The following is a 23,956-nucleotide window of genomic DNA, read 5'->3' as shown; positions in this document are numbered from 1 at the left end:
TCTTTGTTGGAAAATTTTTGATGAGTGATTCAATGTTTTTACTTGTGATTGGTCTTTTGAGGTCTTCTGTTTCTTCTCAAGTCAATGTAGGTTGTTTGTGTGTTTCTAGGAATTTGTCCTTTTCATCTAAGTTGTCTATTTTGTTGGCATACAATTGTTCAAAGTATCCTGTTATGATTCCTTTTATTTCTGTGGGGTCAGTAGTAATGTCCCCCCTCTCAAATCTGATTTTATTTACATCTTCTCTGTTTTTTTTTCCTGTGTTAGAAATTGTTTGTCAATTTTATTCATCTTCTCAAAGAACTTTTGGTTTTGTTAATTCTCTCTTGCTTTTTTGTTCTCTGTTTCATTTATTTCTGCTCTAATCTTTGTTATTTCTTTCCTTCTGCTTTCTTGGTATTAGTTTGCTATTCTTTTTCTAGTTCCTCCAGGTGTGCAGTTAGGTCACTGATTTTTCTTTTAATGTAGGCATTTAGTATTGTAAGTTTCCTTCTCAGCACTGCTTTGCTGCATCTCCAAAGTTTTGATATGTTGTGTTCTCGATTTCATTTGTCAAGAGATATTTACTGATTTCTCTTGCAGTTTCTTTTTTGACCCACTGATTGTTTAAGAGTGTGCTATTTAACCTGCATATATCTACGAATTTTCCTGTTCTCTGGCTATTATTGATTTCCAGCTTCATTCCATTGTGGTCAGAGAAAGTGGCTTTGTATAACTTCTAAATATATTGAGACTTGTAAGCCAACATGTGGTCTATCCTGGAAAATGATCCATGTGCACTTGAGAAGAATATATATCCTGCTCTTTTGGAGTACAGTGTTCGGTATATGTCTGTTAGATGTAGTTCCTTTATCATATATTCATATTATCATATATTCATAGTGCTCAGTTTCTTTAATGATCCTCTGTCTAGATGTTTTCCCTATTGATGAGAGTAGTGTATTGAAGTCTCCAACTATGATTGTGGAGATGTCTATTTCTCCCTTCAGTTTTTCCTCATGTATTTTGGGGTAACCTGCTTAGGTGCATAAATATTTATGATTGTTATTTCTGCCTGGTGGATTGCCCCTTTTAATAATATATAATGTCCTTCTTTGTCTCTTGTAACAGTTTTGCATTTAAAGTATATTTTGTTCAATATTAGTATAGCCCAGCTCTTTTTTTTGTTACTATTTGTATGGGGTATGTTTTTTCAACCTTTTGTTTCTGTGGATCTAAGATGAGTCTCTTATAGACAGCATCTAGATAGATCATACTTTTTTTATCCATTCTGCCAATCTGTGTCATTTGATTGGAGAGTTTAATCCTTTAACATTCAGTATTATTACTGTAAAGGCAATATTTAGTTCAGCCCTTTTGTCCTTTGATTTTTTATATGTCATGTCTTATTTTTGTCTCTTTTTTTACCCTTTTAGCTACCCTTACTGGTAATTTTCATTTCTACACTTTCCTCCAAGCCTCTCTCTCTTGTCTTTTCCTTTCAGCCTTCACAATTCCCTTTAGTATTTCTTGTAGGGCAGGTCACTTGTTGACAAACTCTCAGTTTCTGTTTAGCTGTGAATATTTTAAACTCTGCCTCATATTTGAAAAACAGTTTTACCAGATAAAGAATTCTCGGCTGGCAGTTTTTCTCTTTCAGTACCTTAAATATATCATACTACTGCCTTCTCACCTCCCTGATTTCTGCTGAGATGTTGGCATTTAATCTTATTGCTGTTCTCTTGTATGTGACAAATCTCTTTTCTCTTGCTGCTTTTAGGAGCCTCCCTTTATCTTTGGCATTTGACATTCTTATTAGTATGTGTCTTGGAGTAGAACTAGTAGGATTTATTCTGTTTGGAATACATTGTGCCTCTTGGGCATGTATATTTATGTTTTTCATAAGAGTTTGGCAATTTTCGGCCATTGCTTCCTCAAATTATTTGCCTTTTTTTCCCTTCTCTTCTACTTCTGGCCACCCATGACACGTATGTTTGTGTACTTTGTACTGTCATTCAATTCTTTTGAGACCCTGCTCAGTATTTTCCATTTTCTCTATCTGTCCTTCTGTCTGTGAGATTTCAAATATTCTGTCTTCCAGTTTGCTATTTTTTTCTTCTGTCTGTTTAAATCTGCTTTTTTATGCCTCTGGAATATTTTTAATCGCTGCTATTGCCCTTTCATTCCCATAAGTTCTGTTAATGCTTCTTTCATACTTTCAAATTCTTTATGGTCCCCCAGTGTCTTCTTAAAGGTACCCTTTATCTCTTTAGCCATATTTTCCTTCATCTCCTTGAATCGATTTAGGAGATTTAACATCTTTGATTAGTTGTTCCAAATTTTGTGTCTCTTCCAACTTTTGAATTTGTACCTTTGACTGGGCCATATCTTCTTGCTTTTTAGTGTGGTTTGTAATTTTTTGCTGATGTCTAGGCATCTGATTATCTTGATGAGTTTACCCTGAAGGTCAGTTTTTCTCTCTTTTCTAAGGTTTTGTTGCTGTTTAGCTTTGTTTTAAGGCTCTTCTTTGACACTTGGTTCATTAGTATTTCCTAGCCAAAACACATCCAGGGACTCACAGGGGGTGCATAGCAGTTCCAAAGGGTCAGGAGTGACACCAAAAAGCCTTTTTGTCCACTGCTCTCCAAAGCTGCACTTTCTTGGCCTACAGATGGTGATCTTTGGACTCTGATCTCTGTAGTCCTAAGAAGGCAGTGGTGTTTTTTTTTGTTTGTTTGTTTTTTGTTTTAAGTAAGTTCTCTTCTTTTCCTACTTTTCAAGACAGGGTGCATGATTTAAAGGATTGCTTTTTCTGCATCTGTTGACATAATCATGTGATTTTTCCTTCATTTTATTTATGTAGTATATTACATTTATTTTTTCATATGTTAAAGCAGTCTTCTATTTCTGAGATGAATCCCATTCAGCCATGGCATATAATCTTTTTTTTATTGTAGAATATAACATATATACATAAAAGTAACAGCTTTTCAAGTGCAATTTAACAAGTAGAGCAAATTTCAAAGAATATTATAGGTTACAGTTCCACAGTTTCAGTTATTTCCTTATTATGAAATATAACATATGTACAAAAAGGTAATATCTTTCCAAGTATGATTTAACAAGTAGATGTATAGGGAATCTCCAAAGTTATTATGAGTTATAGTACCATAGTTTCAGTTATTTCCTTGTTGTGAACTACAACATATATACAAAAAAGGTATAGCTTTCAAATTAACATTTAACAAGCTATAGAACAAGTTTCAAAGGATGCCATGGGTTACAGTTCCATCATTTCAGTTCTTTCCTTCTAACTGTTCTAATACCCTACCAACTAAGACAAAGAAAATTATGTAAAGATTCAGTATTCATAATCCTTTGTAAAATTCCATCTTGTCTGTTGCTACCCCTTCCTCTAGTTCAGTCACTTTCTCGATCTTCAGGGATGTCTAGGCAGTGACCACCCTAACCTGCTCATGTGGAAAAGGGGTGTCAACTTTATGAGCAAAGGGGACACATCTAGTTGATGTTCTTGAAGAGTCTATTGCCTCTGGGTTTTGGGACTTAGCTGGCATAGGAGTAGTCTGAAGGATCTAAGTTTCTGATGAATAAATTTAGTGAGTGAAACCTTTGCAGAGTCTTGGCTAGGGACTCGGGCACTCTTCTAAGGTTTTTGAGACAAGTGTTGACTTGGGCCTATCATATTGTGGTCATTTGGCATATCTAGGTGAGGCTTGCATAGAAGTAACCTGCAAGACAATCTCCTGACTATTTGAATTCCCTTCACCACTAAAACCTTATTTTGTTGGGAAGGCAGTGTTTTTAAAATTCTACCTGCTCTACCCCTTCAGAGGCTGGTTGAAACAATGGTGTAGTGGCCCCTGGCCAGGGTGGGTTAAAACAGGAGGACGAAGCAGTCTAAATTTACAGACCAAAAGCTGTGATCTGCACTTTTTTGTGTCCATCGCCTCCCCCTATTTTGGGGGAGGAGGGCTTCCAAGTCCCTCTCCATCTGCCGCAGCCAGACAGCCAGGGATAAGACCTGAGGGTGCTTGCCTCAAGAGTGGGGCATGGGCACCAGCAGCCACAGCAGAGCAAGGTAGTTTTTCACTACAGTGGACCCGTTCTCTTTGTCCCACTCTTCCCTGGATGCTGTTCAGTGCTTTTCTGGCTTCTGAAATCCCAGAGCATTTGTTTCAGACAGTTTCTTCCTGCCTACTAGCTTCCCTTGGAGAAGGAATGAGCCCTGCAGTTCCCTCACTCCGCCATCTTCCCTGAAATTCTCTGTTCATAGTTTTTTTCCCTCTTTTTTTCTTTTTTTTGCTTCTCAAATACCTTCCAACTCCCTCCTTTTCCAGAGCTGTAATTCATATGGGTGTTTTTTGTTTCTGGTTTATATGTGTGCATCCCTCAACTAAATAGACCACTGCTTTTAAAGTGTAAATAAATGTACATATTTCCCTTGCAACTTTTTTTCACTCAATATTAATTTGAGATTTGTCTCATTCCTTTATTTAAACTTTGTAGAATTAGGTTTCAGTGACAGTAAAAGATCCTGTAGACTACTTAGAAATATTTCTTTCCTTGTTATTTAGTGCATTATGTTTGAAAGGACTAATAAATTGAAATGAGTAAAAAAAATATCATATTTGAGTATTAATCTTTGGTTGAATCTTGTAAATTTATAAATTGATCTGAATTTATGGATGAGATTTCTACAGACATTTATTGCTAAGGCTTTTTAACATTTACGTACTTTTTTATTGTTTTTGGAGTTACTTTTTTATATGATTGTAATAATTTTACCCACGTATTGAATGTAGGTGGTTGAGATCTAATCCATGTGTTCATAATGCATTTCTTAGCAACCACCAGTCTTCTTTTTAGGAGCTGTTTTTTTAAGAGCCAGTGGGGCTGCAGATTTCTGGAGGAAGTTTCAGAGATACCTTTTTCTGTTAATACAGCACAAGCAGCAACATAGATTACAGGAGTTTTGACACCTTCTGCATTAGTACAGATCCAAATTAAAAGGTTAAATTTGTCTCCAGTATTTAACATCAGTTTGCTGTCACCTTTTTCCCAACCTCATCAACACATTAGACTTTATGACTGTTTTGTTGTATATTAAGCTGCAATTGGAGTTTCTTTTTTTAACTGACATTTTTATGTGCCTTTCATCCAAACGTTGTAGAACATTTTACAGATACTAATTATATTTCACAATGCTCCTTTAAAAGTAATAAGCTTTTATTTTCCACTTTAATAGTACAATAATTGCAAATATGTATTTAGTTTGTCAGGTCAACACTTACCACTACTTCTTTACCTTCTTTTCACTCCTTTATAATAATACTGTCTAGTAGAACTTTCTGCGATAGAATGATGGAATGATGCTCTGTCCAGTATGGTAGCCACTCACATTTAAAATAGGCATAGTGCAACTGAGGAACTGAATTTTTAATTTAATTTAAATTAAATTTACATAGTCACAGGGGTCTAGTGGCTACTGTATTGGGCAGCACAGTTCTATAATCCCCATCATCCCACTAAACTGCTCTTGCATATAACCAGTTATCTTCTGATTTCCAAATCTAGTCAGTATGTTTTGGTCATCTTTGCTCTGTCTCGGGCATTTGATTAATTGACTGTCTCCTTATTTTATAAACTCTTTCCTTGGCATCTATGCCTTCATTCTCTCTTGGGTCTTAGTTTTCCTTATTGTGTCGTGTTATGCCTGATACTGATGTTTTTAGATGTCCACTCTTGTCATTCTTTTGCTCTTGTACTTATTATACATTGACTCAGAGTGTACTTTAGCTATTCATTCAACATTTATTATCTACTTTATGCCAATTATTGGCACTAACAAGAACTTCCTCCCTTCTCTAAGGTTCCCATGGCCTCAGCTGGCATTAGAGCTAAATATTATAAAATCTCTCTCGTGCTCTCTAGCTGTTTCTTTCTCCTGAATTCCAGACTCCTATATTCATCTTCATACACGCATACACTCATCTTCCTGGCAGTCTTATGGATACTCCAAATTACATATGTAGAACCAAATTTCTCTCCTATACCCAGTGCCTCCCACCCCCATCAAATAAATAAAAAACCTTTCACCCATGTTTCTTCACATTTTCACATCTATACTGCTTCCTAATTACTTGTTAAGACATTAAATTCATCTTCTTTAAGACATCATGTCATATTCACTGTCCTTTGATTGACTCTTGTGAGGCCATAGCATTGATCCTTAATTTTCTCCTCCTGTTACATTCAGAGGATTCAGTTTCTCCTTGTAGCTCTAAACTTCAAAGAAAACTCTCTGATCTCCCTCCAACCTTCCTTTCAGGATGAGTCTCCTGAATCTCCTGCCAGTCTTCTCACACACCTTGCATTGTAGCTGTGGCAAGCCAATTGGTTTTCCCTGAAACGCCATTCCTTTTCCTCCTCCTCCTCCTTGTTTTCCTAGAGTAAACATTTTCTTGTGTTTCAAGAATCAGCTCTACCATCCCTTTCTTATATTCTTTTTACTAGGCAAAGTCAGAACAGTTATTTCTCCTCTTTCCATCATTATCACTGTATCTAACATACATTAAATGTTTCTTCTATGCCAGGCACTATTCTGAGTGTTCTGTATTATCTCATTTAATCCTTATTATAGTGCAGTCCGAAGTAGGTACTGCAGTTGAGGCACAGAGGGTAAGTAACTTTTCAAGGGCACAGAATTAGAATGGTTGTATTAGTTTCCTATTGCTAGTGTAACCAAGCACCACAAATTTAGTGGCTTAAAACAACACACATTTATTATCTTACAATTCTGGTGGCCAGAAGTCCAAAATGGGTTTCACTGGGCCAAAATCAAGGTGTCAGCAGGCTTGTGTTCACTCTGGTGGCTCTGGGGATAATCTGTTTCTTTGCCTTTTCCTGCTTTTACAGGCTGCTGCATTCTGCATTTCCTTGACTGGTAGCCTCTTCCTCCATCTTCAAAGCACATCATTCCATCTTTTGCATCTGTTGTCACATTTCCTCTCTTTGTCCCACCTTCCTGCATATATATAGGACCTACCCATATAATTCAGAAAAATCTCCCCATCTCAAGATCCTAAATTAATCACATCTGCAAAGTCCCTTTTACTATGTAAGGAAACATATTCACATATTTCAGGGATTAGGAAGTGTATATCTTGTCGGAAAGGCAGCATTATTCAGCCTACCACAGTAGTAGAGTCAGGATTTTTACTCAGTGAGCCTGCTCTTTGAATCACTTCTCTGTTCTGCCTTGCCTACCACCTCATAAGTCTAAATGTTTTCTTTGTACTGTACTTAAAAAATCTGTATTCATCTCTCAAGTGGGGTGTTACCTTCTTGAAATAGGATAAAGGAAAGGAAACGATACAGAATGATGAGGCATCAACAACAGAGAAAATAATGTTCTCATTTGATTCCACAGCCCTTTATGTCTGTTTGTGTATGTGTTATCTCTGACTCTTGCAGTTAACCAGTTACCTCCTAATATTAATATAAATTAAATATTAAAATAAACATACCCATATATATTTAAATTTAAGTAGCCACCTGTGGTTAGTGTCTACTGTGTTAAATAAGATGGCATAATTTTGTAATCTTTACCATTCCAACAAATTGTTCTTTCAGAACTGTAATGTATATATGTTAAGGATGGTTTGTCTGAAATGAAAATTCTTTTAACTTAGTTATCTTAATTTTTGGTTTCTCTTTTTGTGAGAACAGAGGTAAGGAGTAAAATGATATAGTTTAGAGGAGTTTTATATATTATAAGCAATATAAATAGACAAACTTCTCATTGAGAAGTTGTTTTTGCCAGATACTGTTCTCCTAGTCACCTGACCACATAATGAATAGTAAAAAAGTCTTGACAGTTTCTTATTTCAGCATATTTCAATTTAATTGTTAACCCAGGCTACATGTAATAATGGACTGTATGAAACAACATTTGGATAGTGTTTTCATTGTGCTGGTAATAACTGTCTTTTCTATGCAGTTTATGTGAACTCCACCCATACTTAAACCTGTTTTCCATTTTGATGAAGTCCAAGCAGGGGAAAAACAACAAAAAAATCTTCCTGTGTGGCCTGTAGATATCAAATTTGAAGATTATTAATGCATTTCCAGCTAGGGACCAAAAGCAAACAAACTCTCCTAGAGATAACTACACCCTTCCTGTTTTGGGATTGAGTTTACTGTGGAACAGATTTGAAAACAGGTTTCTGACACTTGTGGATTTCATTTATAAAACATTGGAGGGTGAGGTTCTTCCTTTAACATAAAACTAATTATTTCCTGTCTAATGCTCAGCCCAGTGCATTTTAAGCATTTTTTTTTTTAAAGATAAACTTACCCATGTTGCTTTAAGCAGTTCTGGCTTTTCTTGTCAACTAAGGTTCAAAAATTTGTCAATGAATAATTCAAAAAGGATTTAAAATTAAAAATAAAGTACAAACTTTAAATACTTTTATTTTGTCTTCAGAGTGCCATTTTGAACACGTTTAAATAATGTTTTGTTTTTGATGTGCAAATCTGTAGCACATTTATGTTCTATAAATATGCTAAAGTAAGAGTTACAGTTTAGGTAACACAGCAGATTTACATTAGAAAACTTGCAGGTTAAGTCACAATGTAACATTATCTTCATCTAGTGTATCTGCTGGAAAGAAGCCTATAAAATTTAGGCCACCCACAAAGTGGTCTGCTGAGGCCTGTGATTGGTTTTATTAAGTGTGCTGACTGTAAGGACTTTACCTTCACCAAGACTGAAACATCATGGCTGCTGTTTTCCATGGTGACTGCCTTGACTAGACTTAGGTGCTCTGTGTTTGTTCAGCCAGTCTTAATGTGTCTATTGCTTTGACATCGTATGTAATATTATGTAAATTGTATATACTGTTTTCTAAATTGGTTTATCAGAGCATTATTATCATTTCTGGGTCATGTTAACTCCAGGTAAAACTAGAATATATGATTGGTTTAAATTGCCGAATTAAACTTCAAGGCTATTAAAAGTAGATTTCTTAACTATTTAGAACAAAGTGCATGTGTATGTTAGTGCTGAGATGGGGCAGGCAGCTTAAGGGTTTTATATGTTTTAATTTCTATATACATTTAATTTAGAAATTGTATCCTTTAAGTTTCTTTGGGGCTTATGAATGGTTCCTAACAGCAAGGAAATGAATTTAGTATAATTTAGCAGCCTAGAACTGTAATTCAAATTAAATAGATATTCTTCTTAAAATAGCTGTTCTAATAAAGGATCAAAAACAAATATTTCATACATTTAAAAAACACAGCAGCAACAACTACAAGTAGCAGTGGTCATTTTGAGAATAAAAAAACAAAGTTTTTCTATCCATCATAAGGCAAACAATGTCTCAAAAACCATTTCTAAAGTCTTTCAAAATAAACTAAATTCATTTTTAAGGCTAAATGATATTCTTGATTGTTAGATAAGAAAAATAAAAATTAACCTAATCTATCAGTTTTTTCAAATCAGATAATTTGTGTTTCCCTTAATTTGCATGGAGATGTAAGTGTAATTTGTTTTTGTTTGTTTTGTTTCCTTTTTTGTTTGTTTTTTTTTTAAATCTTCATTTTATTGAGATATATTCACATACCACGCAGTCATACAAAACAAATCGTACATTCGATTGTTCACAGTACCATTACATAGTTGTACATTCATCACCTAAATCAATCCCTGACACCTTCATTAGCACACACACAAAAATAACAAGAATAATAATTAAAGTGAAAAAGAGCAATTAAAGTAAAAAAGAACACTGGGTACCTTTGTCTGTTTGTTTGTTTCCTTCCCCTATTTTTCTACTCATCCATCCATAAACTAGACAAAGTGGAGTGTGGTCCTTATGGCTTTCCCAATCCCATTGTCACTCCTCATAAACTACATTTTTATACAATTGTCTTCGAGATTCATGGGTTCTGGGTTGTAGTTTGATAGTTTCAGGTATCCACCACCAGCTACCCCAATTCTTTAGAACCTAAAAAGGGTTCTCTAAATTGTGCATAAGAGTGCCCACCAGAGCGACCTCTCGGCTCCTTTTGGAATCTCTCTGCCACTGAAGCTTATTTCATTTCCTTTCACATCCCCCTTTTGGTCAAGAAGATGTTCTCCGTCCCACGATGCCGGGTCTACATTCCTCCCCAGGAGTCATATTCCACGTTGCCAGGGAGATTCACTCCCCTGGGTGTCTGATCCCATGTAGGGGGGAGGGCAGTGATTTCACCTTTCAAGTTGGCTTAGCTAGAGAGAGAGGGCCACATCTGAGCAACAAAGAGGCATTCGGGAGGAGGCTCTTAGGCACAAATATAGGGAGGCCTAGCCTCTCCTTTACAGCAACCGTCTTCCCAAGGGTAAAACCTATGGTAGAGGGCTCAACCCATCAAACCACCAGTCCCCCATGTCTGTGGTCATGTTAGCAACCATCGAGGTGGGGTAGGCCAATACCCCTGCATTCTCCACAGGCTCCTCAAGGGGGCACTACGTATTTCCCCCCTCCCCCCCTTTTTTTTTAACTTTTTTTTCTTTTTTAAATCAACTGTATGAAAAAAAACTACAATAAAAGAACATTTCAAAGAGACCATAACAAGGGAGTAAGAAAAAGACAACTAACCTAAGATAACTGCTTTACTTCCAACCTGTTCCTACTTTACCCCAAGAAAGTTACCTAATATAACAACATTTCTGTGAACTTGTTCCTACTATATCCATCAGAAATTAACAGACCATAGTCATTCCTGGGCATCCCCAGAACGTTAAATAGCTTATCTGTTCTTCTTGGATTATTGTTCCCCCTTCCTTAATTGCTCTCTATCACTAGTCCCCCTACATTCTACATTATAAACCATTTGTTTTACATTTTTCAAAGTTCACATTAGTGGTAGCATCTAATATTTCTCTCTTTGTGCCTGGCTTATTTCGCTCAGCATTATGTCTTCAAGGTTCATCCATGTTGTCATATGTTTCACGAGATCGTTCCTTCTTACTGCCGTGTAGTATTCCATCGTGTGTATATACCACATTTTATTTATCTACTCATCTGTTGAAGGACATTTGGGTTGTTTCCATCTCTTGGCAATTGTGAATAATGCTGCTATGAACATTGGCATGCAGATATCTCTTCGTGTCACTGCTTTCCAATCTTCTGGGTATATACCGAGAAGTGCAATCGCTGGATCGAATGGTAACTCTATATCTGGTTTTCTAAGGAACTGCCAGACTGACTTCCAGAGTGGCTGAACCATTATACAGTCCCACCAACAATGAATAAGAGTTCCAATTTCTCCACATCCTCTCCAGCATTTGTACTTTCCTGTTTGTTTAATGGCAGCCATTCTAACCAGTGTTAGATGGTATCTCATTGTGGTCTTAATTCGCATCTCTCTAATAGCTAGTGAAGCTGAACAATTTTTCATGTGTTTCTTGGCCATTTGTATTTGCTCTTCAGAGAACTGTTTTTTCATATCTTTTGCCCATTTTATAACTGGGCTGTCTGTACTATTGTCATTGAGTTGCAGGATTTCTTTATATATGTAAGATATCAGTCTTCTGTCAGATACATGGTTTCCAAAAATTTTTTCCCATTGAGTTGGCTGCCTCTTTACCTTTTTGAGAAATTCCTTTGAGGTGCAGAAACTTCTAAGCTTGAGGAGTTCCCATTTATCTATTTTGTCTTTTCTTGCTTGTGCTTTGGGTGTAAAGTCTAGGAAGTGGCCGCCTAATACAGTGTCTTGAAGATGTTTTCCTACATTATCTTCTAGGAGTTTTATGGTACTTTCTTTTACATTGAGATCTTTGGTCCATTTTGAGTTAATTTTTGTGTAGGGGGTGAGGTAGGGGTCCTCTTTCATTCTTTTGGATATGGATATCCAACTCTCCCAGCCCCATTTGTTGAAAAGAGCATTATGACTCAGTTCGGTGACTTTGGGGGCCTTATCAAAGATCAGTCGGCCATAGATCTGAGGGTCTATCTCTGAATTCTCAATTTGATTCCATTGATCTATATGTCTATCTTTTTGCCAGTACCATGCTGTTTTGACAACTGTGGCTTTATAATAAGCTTCAAAGTCAGGGAGTGTAAGTCCTCCCACTTCGTTTTTCTTTTTTAGAGTGTCTTTAGGAATTCGAGGCATCTTCCCTTTCCAAATAAATTTGATAACTAGCTTTTCCAAGTCTGCAAAGTAGGTTGTTGGAATTTTGATTGGGATTGCATTGAATCTGTAGATGAGTTTGGGTAGAAGTGACATGTTAATGACATTTATTCTTCCTATCCATGAACATGGAATATTTTTCCATCTTTTAAGGTCCCCTTCTATTTCTTTTAGTAGAGTTATGTAGTTTTCTTTGTATAGGTCTTTTACATCTTTGGTTAACTTTATTCCTAGGTACTTGATGTTTTTAGTTGCTATTGAAAATGGTATCTTTTTCTTGAGTGTCTCTTCAGTTCATGCATTTCTAGCATATAGAAACATTACTGACTTATGTGCCATTAATATTATATCCCGCTACTTTGCTAAATTTGTTTATTAGCTCTAGTAGCTGTATCGTCGATTTCTCAGGGTTTTCTAGATATAAGATCATATCATCTGCAAACAATGACAGTTTTACTTCTTCTTTTCCAATTTGGATGCCTTTTATTTCTTTGTCTTGCCGGATTGCCCTGGCTAGCACTTCCAGCACAATGTTGAATAACAGTGGTGACAGCGGGCATCCTTGTCTTGTTCCTGATCTTAGAGGGAAGGCTTTCAGTCTCTCACCATTGAGTACTATGCTGTCTGTGGGTTTTTCATATATGCTCTTTATCATGTTGAAGTTTCCTTCAATTCCTACCTTTTGAAGTGTTTTTTTCAAAACGGGATGTTGGATTTTGTCAAATGCTTTTTCAGCATCTATTGAGATGATCATTTGATTTTTCCCTTGCGAATTGTTAATGTGTTGTAATACATTGATTTTCTTATGTTGAACCATCCTTGCATGCCTGGAATGAACCCCACTTGGTCATGGTGTATGATTTTTTTAATGTGTCTTTGGATTCAATTTGCAAGTATTTTGTTGAGGATTTTTGCATCTATATTCATTAGAGAGATTGGCCAGTAGTTTTCCTTTTTTGTAGCATCTTTGCCTGGTTTTGGTATTAGATTGATGTTAGCTTCATAAAATGAGTTAGGTAGTGTTCCATTTTCTTCAGTGTTTTGAAAGAGTTTGAGTAAGATTGGTGTCAGTTCTTTCTGGAAAGTTTGGTAGAATTCCCCTGTGAAGCCATCTGGCCCTGGGCATTTATTTGTGGGAAGATTTTTGATGACTGATTGGATCTCTTTGCTTGTGATGCGTTGATTGAGGTCTTCTATTTCTTCTCTGGTCAGTCTAGGTTGTGCATATGTTTCCAGGAAATTGTCCATTTCCTCTACATTATCCAGTTTGTTGCCATACAGTTGTTCATAGTATCCTTTTATAATTTTTTTAATTTCTTCAGGATCTGCAGGTATGTTACCTTTTTCATTCATTATTTTATTTATATGGATCTTCTCTGTTTTTGATTTTGTCAGTCTAGCTAGGGGCTTGTCAATCTCGTTGATTTTCTCAAAGAACCAACTTTTGGTGATATTTATCCTCTCTATTGTTTTTTTGTTCTCTATGTCATTTATTTCTGCTTTAATCCTTGTTATTTCTTTTCTTCTACTTGGTTTAGGATTGGTTTGCTGTTCATTTTCTAGCTTCTTCAGTTGATCCATTAGTTCTTTGATTTTGGCTCTTTCTTCCTTTTTAATATATGCGTTTAGTGCTATAAATTTCCCCCTCAGCACTGCTTTTGCTGCATCCCATAGGTTTTGGTATGTTGTGTTCTCATTTTCATTTGTCTCTATATATTTAGCAATTTCTGTTGCTATTTCTTCTTTAACCCACTGATTGTTTAGGAGCGTGTTGTTTAACCTCCAGGTATTTGTGAATTTTCTAAGTCTCTGATGGTTGTTGACTTCTAATTGTATTCCATTGTGGTCAGAGAATGTGCTTTGAATAATTTCAATCTTTTTAAATTTATTGAGGCTTGTTTTATTTCCCAGCATATGATCTATTCTGGAGAAAGTTCCGTGAGCACTAGAAAAGTATGTGTATCCTGGTGATCTGGGATGTAATGTTCTGTATATGTCTGTTAAATCTAATTCATTTATCAGATTTTTTAGGTTTTCAATTTCCTTATTGGTCTGCTGTCTGGTTGATCTATCTATAGGAGAGAGTGATGTGTTGAAGTCTCCCACAATTATTATGGAAACATCAATTGCTTCCTTTAGTTTTGCCAGTGTTTCTCTCATGTATTTTGTGGCACCTTGATTGGGTGCATAGACATTTAAGATTGTTAATTCTTCTTGTTGAATTGCCCCTTTTATTAGTATGTAGTGGCCTTCTTTGTCTCTCAAAACATCCCTGCATTTGAAGTCTATTTTAATCTGAGATTAATATTGCTACACCTGCTTTCTTTTGGCTGTAGCTTGCATGAAATATGTTTTTCCATCCTTTCACTTTCAATTTCTTTGTGTCCCTGTGTCTAAGATGAGTCTCTTGTATGCAACATGTTGATGGTTCATTTTTTTTTGATCCATTCTGTGAATCTATGTCTTTTAATTGGGGAGTTTAATCCATTTACATTCAACGTTATAACCGTGAAGGCATTTCTTGAATCAGCCATCTTATCCTTTGGTTTATGTTTGTCGTATATATTTTTCCCCTCTCTCTATTAATATCCTTTATTGTACCCATACCGAATCTCTTTAGTACTGAACCTTTCTCCAAGTCTCTCTGTCCTTTCTTTGTTTCTCTGTCTGTAGGGCTCCCTTTAGTATCTCCAGTAGGGCAGGTCTCTTGTTAGCAAATTCTCTCAGCATTTGTTTGTCTGTGAAAAATTTAAGCTCTCCCTCAAATTTGAAGGAGAGCTTTGCTGGATAAAGTATTCTTGGTTGGAAATTTTTCTCACTCAGAATTTTAAATATATCGTGCCACTGCCTTCTCGCCTCCATGGTGGCTGCTGAGTAGTCACTACTTAGTCTTATGCTGTTTCCTTTGTATGTGGTGAATTGCTTTTCTCTTGCTGCTTTCAGAACTTGCTCCTTCTCTTCCGTGTTTGACAGTGTGATCAGAATATGTCTTGGGGTGGGTTTATTTGGATTTATTCTATTTGGAGTTCGCTGAGCATTTATGATTTGTGTATTTATTTTGTTTAGAAGATTTGGGAAGTTTTCCCCAACAATTTCTTTGAATACTCTTCCTAGACCTTTACCCTTTTCTTCCCCTTCTGGGACACCAATGAGTCTTATATTTGGACATTTCATATTATCTATCATATCCCTAAGGTCCATTTCAATTTTTTCAATTTTTTTCCCCATTCTTTCTTTTATGCTTTCATTTTCCATTCTGTCATCTTCCAGGTCACCGATTTGTTGTTCAACTTCCTCTAGTCTTGTACTGTGAGTGTCCAGAATCTTTTTAATTTGGTCAACAGTCTCTTTAATTTCCATAAGATCATGCATTTTTTATTTAGTCTTGCAATGTCTTCTTTATGCTGTTCTAGGGTCTTCTTGATATCCTTTGTATCCCGTACTATGGTCTCATTGTTCATCTTTAGTTCTTTGAGTAGCTGCTCTAGGTGCTGTGTCTCTTCTTATCTTTTGATTTGGGTGTTTGGGCTTGGGTTATCCATATCGTCTGGTTTTTTCATATGCTTTATAATTTTCTGTTGTTTTGGCCTCTTGGCATTTGCTGAACTTGATAGGGTTCTTTTAGGATTTGCAGACCAATTGAAGTCCTTATCTCTAATTTATCAGATCTACAGCTTCGTGGAGGACGCTTTCTCTAATTAACCAGCAGGTGGTGTCCACGAGCCACCTGTTCTCCACAAGCCAGTTCTCCCGTGCTTTGCCTTTGTGGTGAGTGGTAGAGTGAGTCTTGTAGGGTCCAATTGGTGTACCAAGCTTGTGTGTGTAGTTGGTATTGCCCCGTCCTGTATATGGGGCATGTTTCTGGGCAGTCAGGGAGGGTGGTGGCTCTAACAATCAAATCTCCCTGGTGATCCTGGAGTTTTAAAGCTGCTGCAATAGTCTAATCCTTCAGTTCAGTCCTGCCGCAGTTTGTCTCTGCCACTGACCCACAAGTCCTTGGTATTGTAGTATGGCTCCTGAGACTTGCAAGTGGGTCCCTCTTCTAGGCCGTGCACCCCCTTGGTCCTCTGTTGAGGGATGACTGTGCTATGTCACAGGTGAGTGCCGTCCCCCCAGGGCGGTTCTGTGCTGCTGGGCTGTGTAGGGAGGCTCCCAGTCTGCTCAAATGATGGCTGAATGGGGCTCTGTTAATTCATACTGCTCCACCTTCCCAACTCTGGGACAATCAGTTGAGGTTGCAGGGAAGGCTAATGTCCACGCCCAGTTTTGTGGTGTGTGCCTGTTATTTGAAGCACTTCCATCACACTGGGTTGTCTGGGGCAGCTCTGGGCTATGGGGCTGGCGATGGGCAGGAGTGTTTCCTGTCCACCAGGATGATGGCTGTGAGCGGACATCCCCCTTTTCTTGGGAAGTTGTGGTGTTTAGTGAATTTTCTCAGCCACTGGATTATTGCCTTTTGTCTCAGAGCTCTCTTAGTTCTGCTCTTGTCTTGACTTGCCCAAATTAAAAGTCTTTGAATCTTTCTGTATTGGGCTTCTTAGAGTAATTGTTTTAGAAAAAGAAAAAAGGATTTTTTTTTTAAAAAAAAGGGCCCTCCTCACAGATCTAATGGGTTATTGAAATGCTAAGAGAGAAAGCAACCAGGGCCATTAAGGAAAGGTCCGCAGGGCAGAGAGATCAACTTTTCTTTGGGATTTGCATATGAGCCTCAGGGCCTGAGCTCTGCCCTTCCCCTTTCTATGTTCACCAGAACTCCAGAAATCCTCCACTTTTATTTTGGAGTTTTTCGTGTTGTTTTTTTCTATGCCTGTCTCCTCTCTGCTGGGCTGGCTGCTCTCAGATTCTCTGGTGTCTGGTCTCAGTCTGTCTATGGTTGGAATTTGGATCAGTAGAATGAGTTTCCGATAAGAGCTGCCACTGCAGTTCTCCCTTCTCCTTCCCGGAGCTGACAGCCCCTCCTCCCACAGGACTGAGCCTGGCAGGGAGGGGTGTGGGTCCCCTGGCCACAAAAACTTACAGATTTTGCTGATCTCAGCAGTTCCACATTTTCTTGAGTGTTGTATGAAGTATGCCCGAAGTCAGATTGCTCTGTGGTGTCCAGTCCACGCAGTTCCTGGCTTTCTACCTACTTTCCTGGAAGAGTAACTAAAACATACAGCTCACCAGTCAGCCATCTTGCCCCGCCTCCTGTAATTTTTTTTTTTAAGTACATGAAAAAAGTACATGAAAAAAGTACTCTGTACTTTTTAGAGAGTATGAAATATAGCAAATAAATCTAGACTTTATTTTGTGACTACAGATTAACAGAATTTGGTGGAGGAAACTTATCAATTTTTAGATAGGAAAGAATATTTAATTGCCACTGATTAAATTACATACACATATTGAAGAAAAAATAAGAGATATACATAATGCATACACATGTATATATATTTGTATATTTATTTATACATACATTTATATTCACATATATATGCCTTTTGTTTTCATCTTAACCCTGCCTTGATGACTTTAACTATGGTTAAATATTTGTAACTTGAAAATTTTTTTTCAAATAGATACCTTTGGCATTCTTACAGTTTTCCTGTACACTGAATAGAATTTTGAATGTGTCATCTGATCATGATTCAAACAAAAAATCTAATGTTAGAAACTTTTTTCTTCCAAACAAATAAATGAACAAAAACATTGATGTGCTTTTCTAGACTTTGTTCTATATTTTTCTCACCTCCTGTCTAGTGCCCTTTCCATAGTAGACTGCTTGATACTGACAAATATCATGTCAGACTTCTGCATTCAGTGATTTGGTATATGAAGGTTTCTCTCCTCATTCATGTTGTTAGCAAATCTCAGAGATAATAGGTTTAAATGGCCTCTGGCTGTGGTGACCACTGAGAGGCCTGCCTCCCTTTTAAACTTCAGCCTCATATTTTTGCCAATTAAATCAACTAATTATTTCCACTCTTAGCTAACCAGAATATATTTCACTTTTTTAGGTTTATCGACAAGATTGTGAAACTTTCGGGATGGTTGTGAAAATGCTGATTGAAAAAGATCCTTCCTTAGAAAAGTCCATACAGTTTGCTTTGAGGCAAAACTTACACGAAATAGGTGAGCGGTGTGTTGAAGAACTCAAGCATTTTATTGCAGAGTATGACACCTCTAGTCAAGATTTTGGAGAGTCTTTTTAGAAGATTTCTTGCTCAGGCAAAAGAATTTTTTGTTTCTAGATTTTTTTTTTCCTGGATTGTGTAAATCCTTAATATATGGAATTTTTGTTATGAAGAGAAATACTTTATGATAGTTGACCACATTTCCAATATCAAATAAACACTGAAAATAGTCTTAAGATATTTTAATTAGAATTTTTTTGTCCATGTATAGTCTCCTAAGCCATACTCATTTCCCCCTCCCTCTCCCATCCACACTAAAACTGGAGTTTTATCTTGTCTTCAGAGCGCAAGTAATTTACAGTTTAAATAAAAATTCATTAAACTAGAGAAGTTTTACTAACAGATACATTTAAATTATCTATCAATAGATAATTTCTTCCCCTCCACCTTCCCCAAACTACATTTAACATTTCAAGCTATTTATAGGTTGCTATCAACATTATTTTTGGTAGGCTTATCAGTGTTAAATCTGTTGGTTTTTTTGAAGTTTTTGAGAGTCTTAATTTTAGGATAGATGAGATCAGATGTGTATTAGAGTGTGTATTTTGCAAAATGTTCTTGATTAAAGGAATTTGAAAATGATCCATTGTTTTTCAGAGTATCCCCAATCCTGGAAAACAGCTTTCTATACTTATGTTCTGTAGTCTTTCAACAGTAACCGATCATTTGTTTGGTCACAGGAGTGTGATTTACAAGTTAGAGATCATTCCATTTAAACTTAATAGTCTTTTTGCATTGCATAGTGAATGATACTGTGTGAAAATGGTTGAATTCTGAGTTGTGCTTTTATTGAATTGTTTGCTTATCTTAGACTTTGTAACTTTTAATATGTCCATGTATACTGTCTAAATAAACCGAATACTTTATTTGCTTTGAGAATAATTCTCATTCTGTGAGAAAACAGAACACCTAAATCCCTGAAAGACACTTCTGTACAAACTCTTGTTTCCAAGTAAATGAATTTATTAATGTCTTCTATTAAAATAGCTCTGCACCTCCTGAATATTTTGAATATTCACACTGATGTGTATCATATACAAGACTAATAGAAGGGGCAGTTTGTGATAAAAAGATAAGGGATATTTTAAAGTTGAGATTTTTCAAAAACGTTTATAATCAAGAAAGAATTATTTATAGAATATAGAGGAATAGTGGTATTAACTTCTTCTACAGGCCCATATTCCCCATCCCAGGAAATGAGGTGACTGATAACATATCCATCCAAGAATAAACCAGTTACATATTCTTTGTTAATCTCTGTAGTCTGAGTTTTCTGTTTTGCAGCTTTTTTTTAGAGGTTCCTAGCCCTTCAAAAGGGTTCTAGAAAAAAACAAAATGGGGTAGGCAGTAAGCCCAGCACAATTTCCCTCTTAGTAAACTGTCTATGTAAACAGTCCTTCATGAGCTGAAGCTGTCCAAATCACGGGTTAGTTAAAAATCTAACTGGGGTGATCAGGATATTCTACTCATTTCCTGATGGGTTTCAGCAGCCTAGTGGCATTTATCCAAAATACATTATTTTGTGGCATTAGTTAGTGAGGAAACCTTAAAAATCATGTTTGTTATTACTACCTAGTTTCATTATCCTCCCATCCTCTTTCCATTTCCATTCTCTTCTCACTTGAATTCTGGCATTATTTTTAGTGGGCTCTATTGGTAATAATTAAAGAACAACCTCAGAGTAGATAAAAGTTCCATTGGAAGTGGAAATAGCAGTATAAATAATTTTAACAGACCATATAATGGGCCCCTCAAAATATGTTACTCCAGTTCAAAAATTTAAAAACTGAGGGATAACAACAACAAAAAAAACTAATTGAGGGTGACAGTTGTTTTTTTAATTGTCCTAAATGAGACCACGTTGAATTTTAATTTTTGCCTAGATGTGCTTGTCAAACTTTTATAAAAATAAGCCAACAGGAAGCCCTCAATTATCTTCCTAGTCTTTCCTAATTTAAGCAGTGATTTTATTTGTTACCCACTTTAGAAAGTCTAAGAAACTACTGATCTTTTTTCCTTTTTTGATCCTACTGTCTTTCTTCTCCTTAAATATTCTGTGTTCAAGATCCAAATGCTTTAGTCAAGATGTCACAAGTTAAAAATAAAACTTGAGAAACGACTATAGAGGCATAGGAGATGTTCACTTTGTTGAATTCATTAAACTAGAGAAGTTTTACTAACAAGCATTTAAATGTTGGTTCAATAGATAAATAGATAAAGTCTCCACTTTACCCCAAACTACATTCAATATTTGAAGCTATTTGTAGCTTGCTATCAACATTATTTTGGTAGGCTTATCAGTGTTAAATCTGTTGCTTTTTTAAAGTTTTTGAAAGTAATTTTAGGATAGATGAGATCAGATGTGTATTAGAGTGTGTATTTTGCCAAATGTTCTTGCTTAAAGAAATTTGTAAATTATCCATTGTTTTCCAGAGTATCCCAGTTGATGTGATAACAATTTTCATTGTCTTATCATAAGCCTGATGATCAACAGGGTTTGGAAAGCATATATAGTGAAGCTTTTTTGTGAATTTTAAAAGTGTTAAATAAAGCAACCAGGTTTAAATAATTGATTGTCTTTTATTTCAACAGGCTTGAAGTGTTTTTTCTAAAATACAGATTTTATTACTGTCTACTGTAAGATTACTCCTTTGTATTCAGTTCTACCTACTCAGCAGCAGGACAGGAAGATTGAGAATTGAGAAACCCTGTTTACTTTGGTGACTAAACGAGTATTGATCTTTGAGAAAATGGTTAAACAAGATAAGATGGTGCCTGACACACAATTGTGCTTAATAATTGTGACTGTGAATCTGAAGTTAGGAGAATTGTTAAGATTTTGAGTTTAGCTACATCTTGGTAGTAACTCCTTGAGGGCAGGAACTGTTTTGTCTTTGTGGCCCCAGTTCCAGCAGTTTGGACTGTCATAGTTACTCAAATTTGTTAATTCAAAGGTGGCTTCACAAAGGAACTGACGTTTGACCTGAGTCTTGGAGGAACAGTATTTATTCAAGTGGAGAAAAGGAAGTATTGGAATTCCAGGAGGCAGGAACAGTGTGAGGAAGGAAAGGGGTAGTCTCGTATAACTGAAACTGGTTGAAAATGATAGATGATGGTAAGAAAAAGTAGGTTGAGAATAGAATCTGAAGGATTTTGAGTGCTTGTAGCTTTCCCCTCTCTCTCTCTCCTCCTCCCTCTCTCTCTTTCTCTCTCCTACTTAAGGATACAATTTGCAAATATTACCTATGTAGTATTCTTGCCCAAAATGTTGATTTCTCATAAATCCATAGCTACTTCTGGGCGAGTTCACAGACCTAGAACCTCTTAAAGGAAAGGGAAGCCAGGTGCTCTTACAGGGTCTACTGCCAAAACATTATACTGGTTTCACCTTCACTTCAGTTTCCTGTAAGGAATCTTAAGTTCCAAGTAAGGCTTTGACAATTTTTGGGTTCTTTGGAGATGGTGGTCCAGTCATCCCTGAAGTATTCATAGCACACAACATTCAGTGTTGTAGGTAGCTATCCATCCAGGTGGCTCTCCAACTGAAACACTGCTCAGGTTGGGGCCTGGAGCTCCTGTGGGTAATGGCCATACTCTGCTTGCCAGACCAAGGCCTGTGGGTTATCCACAGTGCATTTATCATCTCCCTCCTGCCAATTATCTTGAGAGCACTGATATTACCCAGTACAGTGAAAAGAAGATATGAGAATAGTAACTTAGCTAGTGTAGCAGAATCTATTCTTCCACATTTCCACAATAATAGAGTTGAAATTGAATCACATGACCACCTAATTTGGACCATGTTTCCTACCTCCCCCTTGTACTTAGGTGTGGCCAACTAAGTTGTCTCCTATGGAATGTGAGTGGAACTAACTGTCTGTTACTTATGGAATGGGGCATTCAGTCAGCAGATGTGTCTCCTCCATGGTCTCTTTAATCCCTGCTGCAAAGTAACGGCAACCCAGGCTCAGCTGTACAGACCATAGCATCCTGGGGAATAGCAGAACCACAATGGAAGGAGCCTGGATCCCTGAGTAGACCACATGGAGCACTGAATTGTTATACAAAAAAGGAATAAATGTCTTTATTCTCTAAGATGCAATATTGTTTGGTTTCTTGTTATAGCAGCTTACCTTTTGCCCCAACTAATACAAATGGCATTTGAGGGTTAGTCTCACTAAAGTTCGTCCTCAGCAGGCAACTCCAGTCCTGCAGGTTTCCTGTTGTAATGATTGAACTTGGAGTAATGAGTATTGATTATTCAAAAGGCTTTTCCAGTCCCACTGAGTTAGTTTCAAGCTGTGCTAAAATCTGTCTTGATGACAAATACTGTTAAAACCTGTGTACATCGGCATAGCCACAGAGACAGTCTTATTCTATAGCATGCTTTTTTTAAAACTCTGCTCCAAGATTAATGGCGTTCTAATTCTATACCATTATTATTGAAATTATATAAGGTTTTAAAGTTTTCCCATTATTTTAAAATTTTATATTCTACTTCTGTAGAGTAGAATCTAGTAGTATATCCTCTCTACTGGATATAGTTTGGAGTATACTTATTTCAGGTTTAGTATACTAAATACTCATAGAATCCAGAAAAGCATGTCTTTCAGTTATTCTACCATCTGAATAAGGCTTAGCACCACCATTCTGCTGTTTTTTGGTTCACAAAACATTTTTGCATGAAATACCTTACCAGTGAGGATTTTATTCTCATTTTAGTGTCAAAGGAAAGAGACGTTATGACTTGCGCAAGGTCACATAGCTAGCGAGTGGCACAGCTTGGTTTTTAACCCTTTATCTTTCCTCTGTGAAGTCTGGTGGGCATTCAAAATTAGGTATAAATCCCAACTCTAGCACAAACTAGTTGTTTGGTCTTTTGCAAATTAGTTTTCCATTTTTGTATAGTGTATGTGCAGTTAATAACTTAAAACCTTTGAGAGAATTCAAATCGTGCTATCAGTAGATTTTCTCCTGTTTTTCACTTTTATCCTCAGTTGCTACCACCTTCCGTATTGGCACCTGTGGCTTCTGCTTGGAGCTATTACAGAAAACATCTTTTAGGTTCGTAAGAGGTTGTTGTTAGGGTGCAAGTAGCATGTAAAATTATAGTTCCCACAGGCACAGTGCAGCCCAGTACTCAAAATCTCTTCGGTTGCTGTGCCAGGACCCATGGTGGATTTTGAGAAGAGCCATTTAAGTGGAATGAACCTAGTAATTCAATTCTTCTATTTTAGGAACTAAGATTAATTAAACGTAGTTAACATCTTTTCAGCTTTGCTTACATGTTTAGAGATTCAGGACTAAGGTTGCTGCCAACAGCAGCCCTCTCTGAGAGGTAGGAAAAAAGCCTAAAAAAAATGAATCACATGATGGAAGGAAATATTTTGCCTTCCAGATATTCTATGCAGTCCCCAAACTGTATACTTAATGCAGATAAAGTCAACCTGAAACATATGTACTGAAAAGGAGAGAACTATCCCCATCTTGCCTGCTCAGAATGTCAAGCATTAACGTAAAAAAACACTGACCCTCTTTAAAGTTCCCTTGTCCCATCCTCCATGGTCTTTGGGGTGTGGAGAGGGGGAGGTCACCCTTTCAGG

At 36.7% G+C, this 23,956-nt stretch overlaps 1 protein-coding gene across 13 annotated transcripts in view; it reads left to right on the top strand.

Moving 5' to 3' along the window:
• PPHLN1 (periphilin 1) overlaps window positions 1-23,956 on the top strand; it is a 195,639-nt gene that overhangs the window by 162,488 nt on the left and 9,195 nt on the right. For 11 of the 13 annotated variants that reach the window (XM_037848303.1, XM_037848313.1, XM_037848311.1 and 8 more), the window contains one exon: window positions 18,177-20,922. In XM_037848303.1, the coding sequence (XP_037704231.1) occupies window positions 18,177-18,371 (195 nt within the window). In that variant the 3' untranslated portion in view covers window positions 18,372-20,922. Of the gene's footprint in view, window positions 1-18,176; window positions 20,923-22,181; window positions 22,389-23,956 lie in introns of those variants that run through there. The other 2 variants (XM_037848304.1, XM_037848306.1) reach the window with 2 other exon arrangements.

Source organism: Choloepus didactylus, chromosome 8 (genome assembly GCF_015220235.1).
Source record: "Choloepus didactylus isolate mChoDid1 chromosome 8, mChoDid1.pri, whole genome shotgun sequence".
NCBI classification, from domain to species: Eukaryota; Metazoa; Chordata; class Mammalia; order Pilosa; family Megalonychidae; genus Choloepus; species Choloepus didactylus.
Note: the sequence above shows the minus strand (reverse complement) of the source record. Positions and strands in the feature narration are given on the sequence as shown.